Here is a 14,388-nt window from a genome sequence, read left to right as displayed (position 1 = left end):
CACATTAACTCAATGCTGTTAATCCTATATTGTTTAACACAATGCTGTTAATCCTATATTGCATCTACTGACACATGAACACAATGCTGTTAATCCTATATTGCATCTACTGACACATTAACTCAATGCTGTTAATCCTATATTGTTTAACACAATGCTGTTAATCCTACATTGTATCTACTGACACATGAACAGAATGCTGTTAATCCTATATTGTATCCACTAACACATTAGCTCAATGCTGTTAATCTTATATTGTATCCACTGACACACTAACAGAATTATAATTATATATTGTATCTTAAAAATGTATCAATTTGTGGCAAAGATATGCCACGAGTTCCAATTCTCCACAAATTGCTGGAAAATTAAATTTTTATCTTAATTTCTGTCTCTTTTTCTCTCAATTCATGCTCTTTATTGCTCTTTCTAACTATAATTTGACTGTAATTTATTCCATTTCCGTCTCTGTTGTTTGCTCGGTTTCTTTCTCTATCCCCTTGTTTCATTGGTTAAAGAGATAGACCATTGGGGCCAACGTTCATGTGTCTCAGATGTCCCGTTGACCTGTTATCAAATCGAATTTCCAGCAACTTGTAGCACAAAAATAATATGACCTGAAGGGTGAGGTAAAAGATCCAATTCAAGGCATTTTCTGCAAGATGCCTGGGCCATTAACACAATGCTATTAATCCCATGTTGTATCTACCAACACAAAGCTATTAACTCTACACTGTATCTACTGACACTAACACAATGCTATTAATCCTATATTGTATTATACTAACACAATGGGCTGGATTTTAATTCAGGGGCGGGCTGGGGTCATGTAATCCGCATTTTGTGTTATCCACCCGAATCTAAATCGATGTGGGAGATTCAGGCGATTTTAACTTAATTGGCCAATTGAGTTCCAACGTGTGGGAGCCCATGGCCAATGAGTTTTTCCAGTCTGAAAGTCGCCTCCGATGACGTCATCATTGCTGCTGCGTTTAAGGTCTGCAACAAGCCTGGCTTCTTCTGCAGACTGCCAACCTTTTGGCCTTTCATGCTAGAGGGACCTGGAGGAAGAATGGCCAGCCGGAGAGCGAGGGCTGCTCCGAGGTTTGATGTCGTTGCCTTGCAGGCTTTAGTTGAGGGAGCAAGAGCTCATAAAGAGGTGCTCTTCCCTTCTTCAGGGAGGAAGAAGCCTCCCCAGAAGACCAAGGCTGTGTGGATCCAGGTGGCAGAGGAAGTCAACTCATTATCAGTAACCCGCAGAACCTGGATTCAATGCAGGAAGAGGTTTCATGACCTTCTGCGCACTGGAAAAGTGAATATGAATTTCCCATCACCCTCAATCTGATCCCCATTGCCTCTCCTCACCAGCACTCAGCTTTAGCAATCTCTTCCTCCACATCCCACTTGACACTGACATCCATGCACCCTTACCCATTCCCTCTCTCTCTATGGTCACATTCACCTAACTATTCGACTATGCAGCCCTCACACTCCCTATCACTGTGATGCTATGAAAACAACTGACAACACACAGGGAGGGCCCTTGGTCTTGCCACCTCACTCTATCTTTGTCTCTTTCTAAGTATCTATGCTATGGAATCTCTACACTCAGTCCTTCATTCTCACTCAACCTCCACTTGTCTCCCTCATTGCAGGAAAAGAGAGCTCACAATAAGAGGGAAAGAGCGAGGACAGGAGGAGGGCCACCCTCAGTAGCCCACCTGACCCCTTGGGAGGAGGCGGTCCTGGAGATCGTGGGAGTGGAGGAAGATGAGCAAGTGGGGGACGGACAGAGGGGTGCATCACAGCAAGCTGGTGACAGAATAGCTTTCCATCTCTCTCATTGACATTGCATGAGTCACTGATAATGATTCTGAAGCTCTAACAGATGGACTAATGATCATCTGCAATATGCAATGTGCATGTAACCTTGGCATCACATCTCTGACTCCTTCCTTTACTCCCCCACAGGACCATCGCAAGCAACCGTCCCCACTAGCCAGGAGGAAGAGCATGAGCCTCAAGACTTCTCAGAGGAAGCTGCAACCTCTGAGGGCGCAGCGTCAGCAGAATTCAGTGCACCCAGCACCAGCGCAGACACTCACACCTCGGTGGGACCTTCGGGACATAGAGTAGTGTTGTCACCTGGTGTATCACAGCTCACAAGTGAGCATCAGCAGATTGTGGAGACAGGGACAGCAGTGGAGAGTCCTCGTCGGAGGGTGCAGGACTCTGCCAGTTCGGCTCAGCTGCATGTCGACCCTCTGCCTCTGGGTCCATCCATAAGATCAGCGGTGCTGGAACTCCAGGAACAGATGCAGGAGTCTCTAGCAGGTTTTGTCTCCAGGGTCGCTGCGAGTGTGGAGCAAATGGAGGAGTCCATAGCGAGCATGAGCAGAATCTTTGTGGAGTCATTGGCGCATGAACGCATCATCATGGAAAGGATGGCAACCTCCATGGAAGTGATAAGTCGCCAGAGTGTAGAAAACATGGTGAGTGTTCAGAACAGAATGACATCTCTGGAGGAGCGATGGTCATCTATTGAACAGAGAAACCAGACCTTCATGGAAGTCCTTCTGATTAGGACTGCCAGTGCAGATACGGGTCCCCATGGCCCCCCTGATGTGCAGCAAGGTGCTCTCAAGCTACTTGCAAGCGTTGAGGGGGACCTGACCCATGAGGGGGAAGTTGGTGGCAGACATCAAGGAAGTGGGGGCTCCTCTCCAAGCGCTCACACTTCCATGCCACTGCAGAACCCTCGGTCAGAGCCCCACCAGAGTCCACACCCATCTGAGATCGACGTCTCAACCCCTGCACAGCCGCAGGAGCAGCAGACTGTTGCCGAGCCCTCACAGGTTCGCAACCCCAGAGGATGCCTGTCAAAGGTGTCAAGATAGGAGCAGCAGGAAAGTGAGCAAGGGGCCTCCACATCTGCTGAAGCCACGGGGATGCACCACGTAGGAGCACACGTAAGAGAAAGATACTGCACAAATAGTCACAAGGGTAGTCACTTTGGTGAAATTTGATGTTTTCTGTGAAAAAGCCATCAGATGAATAATGTAAATAAAAAATCTGATGGCTACTGCTGTAGTTGTGGCGTGTGTCATTTGCGAATGGGACTTTCACATTGAGGGTTTAGGATTACTTGCAATTGTCAGTATGGTGGTCAAATTTCTAGGAATCTGCTGGTCCTTGGCCATTATCGATGCTCAGGTAAGAAGCTGTGAGGCAAAAGTGCTTGATTGGCTAGGCTAAGCAAATCTGGCCAAGATGAGTGTGTTCCTTGCATCCCGGGCAGCAATATTCTCGGGTACTGCTGCCGCTGGCTGATGGGCCTCTGCAAGATGTTTGTTTTCACTCTCCTCCTCCTTCTCCTCCTCATCTGAGGAGGATATGTGATGAGCCACTTGGTCCTCAGGAATCTGCAAGCCACGACGCTGTGCCATGTTGTGAAGTGCACAGCAAACCACAACGATTCTGGAGACCCTGGCTGCGGAGTAATGCAGGGCTCCACCTGATCTATCCAGGCATCTGAAACGCATCTTCAGCAAACTGATGGTTTGCTCGATTATGGCTCTGGTGGACATGTGGCTGGAGTTGTAGCGCTCCTCAGCTTCGTTGGAAGGTCTCCTCAATGGCGTCATTAGTCATGTCTTCAGGGGATAGCCCTTGTCTCCAAGTAGCCATCCGTTAAGCTGGTCTGGCAGACTGAATAGTGGAGGCACACTAGACTGGCACAGTATGAAGGAGTCATGGCAACTGCCAGGGTATTTGGCACAAACATGCAAAATCTCCTTCTTGTGGTCACACACCAGCTGAACGTTAATGGAGTGGAAGCCCTTGCGGTTGACAAAAATACCTGGATTGCGATGGGGTGCCTTAAGGGCCACATGTGTGCAGTCAACGATGTCCTGCACCCTTGGAAAGCCTGCCAGATTAGCTAATCCAACCGCACATGCCGTGACATTTGCTTGATCCTTGGTGAAATGGATGTGATTGCGTGATGCAAGTGTGTGCGGCCGCCTGGGAGATGCCGTTGTTGCCTGCTGCTGATCCCTGGAATGAGCCTGAGGCAAAAAAGTTGAGTGCGGTTGTGACTTTAACAGCCACTGGTAAGGGTTGTCTACCTGATCCTTTGGCCTGCAGGTGTTGTTGCAGCATTGTGCAGATGTCACCCACTACCTCTCACGAAAGTCGGAGCCGCCTTTGGCACTGCTGCTCAGACATGTTGAGGTAGCTGACCCTGTGTCTGTAGACCCTGTTTGGGGGGTATCTCCTGCGCCGACGGGCTTCCATGCGCTGGCCCCTTCTGGCCTGTGCAGCTTCAGGTGGGTGAGCAGCAACTTGGCGCTCCTGTTGTTGCAGCTGCTGTTGTTGCTGCTGCTGTTGGTGCTGCTGTTGTTCATGGTTCTGCTGCTGCCGCGGCTGGTCTTCATCCTCATCTAATGTCCAGAAGGGAAGGAAATAAATGGCTCCCATGCTTCTGGTATATGCCTCAGTTGAGGAAGCGCTCAGTGAAGGTGGCGAGAGGGGTTTCCCAGGAGGTCACACTGGAGATGGGTGTCAGGCTCTAAACTTCCACAGCTGTGGTTATACCTTCTAAAAGTTCCCCCAGACCTGAGGCTACAAAGTCCTGCCACCTGCAAATGATGACTGATCAAATCTCCTCGTTAATGGTTGAGCTGCAGCTGATAGTCAGCAATCCAATTGTGCTCCCACCAGGTTTCACCGTCATGTTTCAGAACAGGCGTGTTTCACGTGGGAAAAGGGTTAAAATCGCTAAGGCCTTACAAAATGGCATTATAGAGGCAATTTAGTGCTTGTTAAGGGCCTTAACGGCCTATCCCGCCTCTTGGAGGTGGGGCGGAGACGGGACCATTAGATACGAATTAATGAAAATTGCTTGGAGGCGGGATGGAGGCGGGATTGGGCCCACACGCCAGTTTTTGCAATTTTAACCCCCCACACGCCTGCAATCCCGCCTCCACGGCCCAATGAAAATCCTGCCCAATGTTGTTAATTCTATATCGTATCTGCTGACACAAACACAATGCTGTTAGCTCTACATTGTATTCACTGGAACTTATTTAATGCTATTAATCCTTCATTGTATTATACTGACACTAACACGACGCTGTTAATTCTTTTATGGATTTATTGACTCACTAACACAGTACTGTTAATCCTTTGTATCTACTGATACAATGCTATTAATCCTATATTGTATCTACTAACACATTAACACAATGTTATTAATCCCATGTTGTATCTACTGACACATTAACACAATGCTGTTAATCCTATATTGTATCCACTGACACATTAACACAATGTTATTAACCCCATGTTATATCTACTGACACATTAACACAATGCTGTTAATCCCATGTTATATCTACTGACATATTAACACAATGCTGTTAATCCTATATTGTATCTACTGACACATTAACACAATGCTGTTAATCCTATATTGCATCCACTATTCCTAACACAATCCTATATTGTACCTGGTGTTTTTGTCAACACAACTGTTAAAAGCTGCAGCATATCTACTCGTGATACTGATGGCCTCTGCTTATTACAATGATGCCGCCGGTGACAGTCGGAATTCAGTTGCTGTACAGCCGGTCCCTGAGATGCTGCGGCCCCCCCCAAAGAGACTGAATGTTCTCAGAACCTCTGTGGTCAGCGACCATTTCTTCTGCAGGAGAGCGCTCACGCTGGTGCGTACAGGCTGGTGAAGCAGGTGCCGCAGCACTATCCCTTATGGCCCTTCTGAAGAAACTGGGGAAGGTGTAATGTGCAGAAATTGAAGGGCCAAACATGACTTACATAGAAACATAGAAGATAGGAGCAGGAGTAGGCCATTCGGCCTGTGCTGCCTCTCCCTCTAACTTAACCTCACTGTATGTATTTAACTTACTTATATATGTATAACCTACCTGTTGGGGCCGTTGCCCCTTTAACTTACCTTTTAGGGCCATTGCCCCTTTAAGACGCGCCTTAGCGTGCTGACGTCACGTCACGTACAACGTAGCGTGCTGACGTCACGGCACGTACGACGTGACGTGCGTGAGGCGGCTGCCGGCCCGACTCGGCCTTCCAGAAAGGCTGCCGGCACAGCCCGGCCTAGCGTCTTTGGCCGCATCTACCAGCCGCCGGGAGCGACGCGATCTTCCGCTCCCGCGGCAAGCATCGGCTCAGCCTGGCCTCCAGCTCCCGCTCCCGACTTCGGCCTCCACGGCCAGAAACGCGACCACGCGCATCACGTGACGCCCCAAGCGCGGACAACACTACCGAGCGTGATGAGGTCATCACGCTCCCCACAGGACTGCTACGTAGTCCTCGTGGAGCCCTCGCTGGGACACAGACCTACACCACGGTGCTCCTACAGCAGCACAGGCTCTGGGCAGTTGTATTGTCCCCATGCTTGAGTCTTGGAAATTGTTTGTCTGTAAGTATTTTAGAATGCTATGGATGATTAATGTGCACTGTATGTTGTAGAAAATGTTTAGTTGTAACTTTTCTCTGCCTAGCTGATTAACTAGTAGCTGTATTTTCATACACTATGTACAGGGCTAATTTAAAGAGAATGCCTCCCAGTTTACTAAATGTACTGTGTTGCTCAGGCGTACCTAAATCTGTGTATACATATCAGTTATGCGCCTGTATACTAATGTGTGCTTCCATTTCTGTGTTGTATTTCAGTTTTACAATTAGAATCGTTCAGTAAAGCGTTACAAGAAAAGTCAAGCCTTGTGATTTTATTGGAAGATATCGAGTTGTTCGCTATCTGTCTAGCTCTGCATAGAAACGCGTTGCGAGGGCAGAACAGTAAAAAGACAACAGCACAGCGGGCTCAAGCGCAGGAAGATACCACTCAGCTACCATGAGTCTACGCTCAGGAAAACAATATACCCTAGAGGACGTCGACCAGTCAAGCGAGAAGCATGAGCCTCTCCTAGCAAACGATGCCAAGTCACAGCCCTCTAAAGTATCCCCTAGGTCATCTCGGCGGTCCAGCAGACCGTCGTCATCGACAGCTTCTGCAGCCGCCAAAGCACGTGCCAAGGCAAAAGCTGCCCAGGCTCAATTGTCCTTCGCTGAAAAAGAAGCTGACCTTATGAAGCAGAAAGCTGACCTTATGAAGCAGAGAGCCGACCTCGACGCTAGTGTGATGAAGCAGAGAGCTGACCTCGACGCTAGTGTGATGAAGCAGACAGCACAGTCCTCTAAAGTATCCACTAGATCATCTCGGCAGTCCAGCAGACCGTCGTCATCGACAGCTTCTGCAGCCGCCAAAGCACGTGCCAAGGCAAAAGCTGCCCAGGCTCAATTGGCCCTTGCTGAAAAAGAAGCTAGGGTTATGAAGCAGAGAGCTGACCTCGCTGCCAGTCTCCACATTCTCCAAAGCCAGAGAGCTGCCGCTGCCGCTAAAGCTAAAGCCGCAGCTTATGAAGAAGGTGAGGAGAACGAAGGCGGGGAGCCCAGCCAGGAAACATATGTTCTGGGACAGCCCCTCAGTCCAGTGCAACGTACAAGTGAGTGTGTCCAACAACACTCCAAATTGTTCTCCAAGGAAACATCCAACTATCTCAACGCAGAACCAGCTACTCAACACAGTAGCAAACAGCCTGTTTTTGGAGACACTGAGCTTAAAGGAGAAGAAACAAGCAAGACTTACCTACAGAGACCTCCACAGCACTCGGCCAATCCAGCCAAGCAGTCCTCACCCGAGCCACAGGGTGCACAGGACCTCGCTGGGTGCCTTATCCGCCGAGAGTTGTTGAGTTCGGGCCTTCTGGAGTTAGATGGCCGTCCTGAAAGTTGTTGGTCATGGAAAGAGCCCAACCTGAGACTACACAAGGTAGCATCGAACAGTGGACAGGTGATGGAAGCCTTCCCTGCAGAGGACCGTGCCAAGGATCTGAAGGATTTGCACCTTGGAGTGGATCCTCCCCCCCTTCAACGGAGCCTGGGGCTCTCCTGGAACCTGGAAACAGACAGCGTCACATTCCTGGTGTCCCGTGAAGAAAGGCCATTCACACGGAGAGACATCCTGTCCACAGTCAACAGTTTGTACGACCCTTTGGGGTTCGTAGCTCCCATAACAATGCAAGGAAAAGCATTTGTACGGGAACTCTCATCGGATCAGAGTGAGTGGGATGCTCCACTCCTCCCTGAAAAAGAAGCAAAATGGAACCTACAGTTGATCAGAGACAAGATTGACATCGATGTGGGCGCCGTCAAGTTCTTCACGGACAGCAAGATTGTACTTGGTTACATCCACAACTCCACAAGAAGGTTTTACGTGTATGTTTCCAACTGGGTGACTCGTATCAGACGATCCACTCACCCTGACCAGTGGTGCTATGTCTCCACAGACCTGAACCCTGCAGACCATGCTACCAGGTCTATACCAGCAGCACACCTACAGCAAAGCAGTTGGTTCTCGGGCCCCTCTTTCCTGTCTAATGTCAACACAGAGGAGACTCCTGAGTCCAATCCCTTCACCCTTGTGGAGCCTGAAGCTGATACCGAGATTCAGCCTGAAGTTACGACCCTGGTCACCAAAGCCTCAGAATCTCAGTTGGGCTCACAAAGCTTCGAGCGATTCTCAAGCTGGAGAACACTCTGCCGAACCACAGCCCGACTCATTCATGTAGCAGCATCCTTCAAGGGGAATTCGGACAACATAGAACGCAAAGGATGGAAATGTTCTAAAGAAGTATCCAGCACAAGTGAGCCATCACAAGCCAAAGGTGTGATCATTCGCTCTGTCCAGCATGATGTCTTCAAGGAGGAATTCAAATGTCTTGAAGAGGGACAGACATTCCCCAAGCAAAGAGGAGAGTATTTGTCCACCCTACAGAGCCGTAGGAAATGGACAGAAGACAAGCCAAACGTCAAAGTGAGAGACGTTGTCTTGCTGAAAGACAGCCAAGCACGCAGAAATGAATGGCCAGTGGGCCTGGTTGTCAAAACTCTGCCGACCAGGGACAAGAGGGTCCGCAAGGTGGAGGTGAAGATTGTCAAGGAGGGGCCTATCAAAGTGTTTCTGAGGCCAGTCTCAGAGATCCTCCTTTCTGAAGTAACCTAGAGAACGAACTCTGAGTATGTTGCAGCCAAAGGACGTTTTCTTCAGGTTTATTTTGTATCTGTAGTGGTACAATGGAATTGTACCAAGCGGGGAGTGTGCTGCCTCTCCCTCTAACTTAACCTCACTGTATGTATTTAACTTACTTATATATGTATAACCTACCTGTTGGGGCCGTTGCCCCTTTAACTTACCTTTTAGGGCCATTGCCCCTTTAAGACGCGCCTTAGCGTGCTGACGTCACGTCACGTACAACGTAGCGTGCTGACGTCACGGCACGTACGACGTGACGTGCGTGAGGCGGCTGCCGGCCCGACTCGGCCTTCCAGAAAGGCTGCCGGCACAGCCCGGCCTAGCGTCTTTGGCCGCATCTACCAGCCGCCGGGAGCGACGCGATCTTCCGCTCCCGCGGCAAGCATCGGCTCAGCCTGGCCTCCAGCTCCCGCTCCCGACTTCGGCCTCCACGGCCAGAAACGCGACCACGCGCATCACGTGACGCCCCAAGCGCGGACAACGCTACCGAGCGTGATGAGGTCATCACGCTCCCCACAGGACTGCTACGTAGTCCTCGTGGAGCCCTCGCTGGGACACAGACCTACACCACGGTGCTCCTACAGCAGCACAGGCTCTGGGCAGTTGTATTGTCCCCATGCTTGAGTCTTGGAAATTGTTTGTCTGTAAGTATTTTAGAATGCTATGGATGATTAATGTGCACTGTATGTTGTAGAAAATGTTTAGTTGTAACTTTTCTCTGCCTAGCTGATTAACTAGTAGCTGTATTTTCATACACTATGTACAGGGCTAATTTAAAGAGAATGCCTCCCAGTTTACTAAATGTACTGTGTTGCTCAGGCGTACCTAAATCTGTGTATACATATCAGTTATGCGCCTGTATACTAATGTGTGCTTCCATTTCTGTGTTGTATTTCAGTTTTACAATTAGAATCGTTCAGTAAAGCGTTACAAGAAAAGTCAAGCCTTGTGATTTTATTGGAAGATATCGAGTTGTTCGCTATCTGTCTAGCTCTGCATAGAAACGCGTTGCGAGGGCAGAACACGGCCCCTCGAGCCTGCTCCACCATTCAATGCGATCATGGCTGATCATCCAAACTCAGTACCCTGTCCCTGCCTTCTCTCCATATCCCTTGATCCCTTTAGCCTTAAGAAATATATTTAACTCCTTCTTGAATATATTTAATGAATTGGCCTCTACTGCCTTCTGTGGTAGAGAATTCCACAGGTTCACCACTCTCTGGGTGAAAAAATTCCTCCTCATCTCTGTCCTAAATGGTTTACCCCTTATCCTTAGACTGTGACCCCTGGTTCTGGACTCCCCCGCCATCGGGAACATCCTTCCTGCATCTAGTCTGTCTAGCCCTGTTAGAATTTTATAAGTTTCAATGAGATTTCCAATGATTGTGTGGGTGCAGACTTGCTCAGGCACTCTTGCTGGTCAACGCCTGTGGTTTGAAATCTGCTCGACAGTTCCACAGCATGGGCAGCAATGCTACTACAGAATCACTTCTACCTGGGGCATTTCTGTAATGCACAGAGGCACCGCACAGGCAAACCTCAATGGCACCAGCTGAATGCTGATAAACCTATATTGTATCTCACAGCCACAGTGACACAATGCAGTTAATGCTGTATTGGATAGCGAGGCCAACTCAACTTACGTTTGCCAACTGAACATTGTCTGCCGGGGGGTTTGTGTGGTGGGGTCCATTTACAAGGTTGACCATGTTGTTTCGCTCAGAGCGGAGACTCTGTCTTAGCCGGTCGTGCAGCTTTTTTCTCTGTTTTCTGTAACGGGTGGCAGAAGCAATGCAATCAGAGAAAAAAATAAACAGCAATTATTTGACATGGCTTTCTTTACATTAGAAGAGATAAAATTCCAGGGATGAATTTTTTTACACTCATTTCCTTCAGCACCAGTGTAGCATTCAATCTAAATGCCCAACCCTTTAAGTATGGCTCATATGTTGGCCTTATTTTATCCTTCCTCTGCATCCTGTCCAAAACCGAGTGTTTCTAAAAATAAATATAGGAAAGAACTAACTGAATGGAGGGTTGTACTGACTGAAAACATATTGCCGTTTGCAGCCATTTCTACATGGCACAGATTGTGTGAGATATTTGTAAGTGAGATTGTCCAAAAGCAATTTCAACCCAATTATTTTACACAGAATTACATAATTACAACACAGAAACAGGCCATTCGGCCCAACTGGTCTATGCCGGTGTTTATGATCCACAGGAAACTGCTCCCGCCCTACTTCATCTAACCCTATCAGCATATTTCTCCTTCCCTCATGTATTTATATAGCTGGCCCTAAATGCATCTATACTATTCGCCTCATATACTCCATGTGGTAGCGAGTTCCACATTCTCACTACTCTCTGAGGTAAAGAAGTTACTGCTGAATTCCTTATTGGATGTATTCATAACTATCTTATATTTCTGTCCTTTTGGAATCCCCACAAGTGGAAACATCTTCTATTTACTTAAAAGCTTTCCTTTTCTCTACTGTGCTTTGAATACTAAATATGAATATTCAACGTCAGAATTTCACAGAAATATGCTAGGTTAAAAATAATACACAATGAAAGTTGAAAGTCAGATCCTGATTTTTGGGGTAGTTACCCTCCAGGATTTCCCCCCCCCCCTCCAGTCACTGGTAGCACACAAGCTACAGCTGAGAAACTGGGTAGAGCAGCCTCCTTTGTGAAGTGGACAAACAATATCTCGCGGAATCCCTTCTAATTTTCATCCCTGTCCTCTCGGGTGGAGCATGACCTCTGCACCAGGCCTCTCCAAGGTGACAGCTGAGATTGGGAACCCACTGAGGTGGAGGAAAGGGTTACTATAAAATAATATATATGACGGGGCCTGTCACTCTTTTTAATAATGAGGTTTAACTCATTTGTGCGCCTTTAAATTTAGAGTGTTGTAAAAGCTCATTCGTTTTGGTGCTGTTTGACATGCTGCAGGTGAAATTTAACTCTGGTGGTGGCGCACAGTGGGCAGGTGTGGATCGGATGCCTGTTATAAAACCCGCCTGACTTTACTTTCCATGGAATTCAATGGGTGACCAATCCGCTACCCCCCAACCTGTGCCCTCGCCAATGTCAACCCCATTATCTTTCCAAAACTTTTGTTCAGATTTCAAACTGCGATGATCTAAAGAAAAAAAAAATATGCTCATTATCAAACTGCACGTCTTTATCCAAAATATTCTCCCCCCTCTGCCCCATTAGGCCTTTGTGGCTACAAACCATTCACCGTCGAGGGGAAGGGGGCTGGATCCATTGAACAGGTGACCTGCTCCCAGGTTTCTGCCAATGCCACTCTTAAAGAGTTTGGCCGAGAAATTCGTCTCGGGAGGCGGCGCAAAGCGGGCTGTATCGGATCGGCCGCCCGTTATCCGCAGCGCCGGATGTTCAGTTCTATTGACCGTGATACCGCCCGCTTCCCGCCACCGCGACGAATTTCTAGACCGTGGTCTCCTTTAGTAATCCTCAACTTATAGCATTCACTCCCAGGTTTCTTTCTGGTTTTTTTAAAAAAAACATTTAAAGTCACTGAATGTCATGCTCATCAAGATGAAGGGTGCCAGAGCTTGGCGCACATTCTCACTTTGACCACTCACTGTCGGCATCAAGCTCCCAGGTCAGATACAGCACAGCTAGTTGCAGAGTAGAACCCCCTCTCCTTTCCAAACCAGATGCTTTGGCCCAAACTCAGATAAGCCCACCAGCATGGTTTCTTTTAAATTCCATTTCCCGCACTATCCATCCTTATAGCCTTTCTGAATCACACTATCAACTAATACCAGACTATGGGCCATTTTGAGCTGTGAGTTCATGCTCACTAGGAACTAAGCTGAGGCTGCCTTAAGCCATTTCACAGAAGACCTTTCCAGCAAACAAAGAGAGATCTTCATCCAAAAGCAACATACTGCAGATCATCCTATCAGTTTGGACTGGGTTCAAACTTGGGTCCCATCAATGGAGGGGACATTATGCTGTCCAACTCCATCTCCGATATGCTTTTCAATTATGTATTACATTTTACCCTTAGACTTTAACAAGAGACTCGACCCAAATGACAGGGAAATAGTTATTTAACACCTTAAGGCAGCCTTCATTTGCTGACTGCTTTGTTATACTTCAACTATAGCAAAATACTGTGGATGCTGGAAATCCGAAATAATAGAAAATGCTGGAAAAACTCAGCAGGCCAGGCAGCATCCGTGGAGAGAGAAATAGAGTCAACGTTTCAGGTCCATTTCCCGGCCCCCAAACTGGCCTTTTAATCTGTTTCATTTCCTGTGTTTTTTCAGTCCTGACGAAGGGTCTTCGACCTGAAACGTTGACTCTATTGCTCTCTCCACGGATGTTGCCTGGCCTGCTGAGTTTTTCCAGCATTTACTGTTGTTATTTTGTTATACTTCAATATCGTTTTAAAGAAAGGCTGACTTTCAAACACGAGAAGAATGCACTTGGAGAGAGGGAAGAACAGAACAGACGAATTAGTGTCGATCGGGTTCTATCTTGGATTTGAAACAATGAAACTTTGGATTACTTCGTTTTGCAGTACGCCACCACACACATGATGCCAACCACGAGGAGAGCAATACAGATCCCGGTTATGGTCAGCACTCGCTTCTGGTACAGCTCCTCAGCTTCTGAAGAGAGAAGCAGAAAACAGCAGGTTAGAGCCCGAGGCTTGCCGTGTAGTCAACATGCCATGAAAATGCAATCATTTAGCTACGTTGATGAGGAGAAATTGCTCATAGTTTCCATTTTCCACCTGCTTTCTGCTCTCAATGGCAATTAAAACGCACAAAATGGAAACTCACGGCAATTTAAAAAAAAAAGGCAATTCCCAGCTTACGCTAAGCTTTCTGTTTACTTTATGTTTTTTTTGGATTCATGCTGTGCCTAAGTAGAAGTGTAGAACAGACGTGGTTTTCTACCTTAAGCTGTTTTTTTTTAAATTGTAGCCATGGTATCTGCACTGATGACCACAGGCGTCGGTGACCAAAAAGAAACATGCCAGGACACATGCTGAGACCCGTCAAGTACCAGCCAGTCTAAATGACAAATATCTGACCTCTTCCAAGATCTGTCTGTCTTTTAAAAATGTGCACAGCTTCATATATTTAAATATATGTGCCAATAATCTCGATCCTAAATGTCACTCCAAGCATGTCCTGTAATAACCATGTGTGCCTTTTCCAATCAAGAAACACATCCATGTTCCATTTGTTTCAAGTCTTCTACTC

At 47.5% G+C, this 14,388-nt stretch overlaps 1 protein-coding gene across 3 annotated transcripts in view; it reads right to left on the bottom strand.

Moving 5' to 3' along the window:
• The window catches only part of LOC147122584 (pro-neuregulin-1, membrane-bound isoform-like), a 214,824-nt gene that overhangs the window by 13,625 nt on the left and 186,811 nt on the right, over positions 1-14,388 (bottom strand). For all 3 annotated transcript variants that reach the window (XM_086007251.1, XM_086007241.1, XM_086007260.1), the window contains 2 exons: positions 13,686-13,788; positions 10,777-10,903 (listed from right to left, as the gene is read on the bottom strand). In XM_086007251.1, coding sequence (XP_085863377.1) covers positions 10,777-10,903; positions 13,686-13,788 — 230 coding nt within the window. The remainder of the gene's footprint in view (positions 1-10,776; positions 10,904-13,685; positions 13,789-14,388) is intronic.

This window comes from Somniosus microcephalus, chromosome 2, assembly GCF_052327205.1.
Source record: "Somniosus microcephalus isolate GS21.2 chromosome 2, FLI_Smic_1.0, whole genome shotgun sequence".
In the NCBI taxonomy this organism is placed as follows: Eukaryota; Metazoa; Chordata; class Chondrichthyes; order Squaliformes; family Somniosidae; genus Somniosus; species Somniosus microcephalus.
The sequence above is the reverse complement of the archived record's forward strand: the minus strand, read 5'-3'. Positions and strand labels throughout refer to the sequence as shown.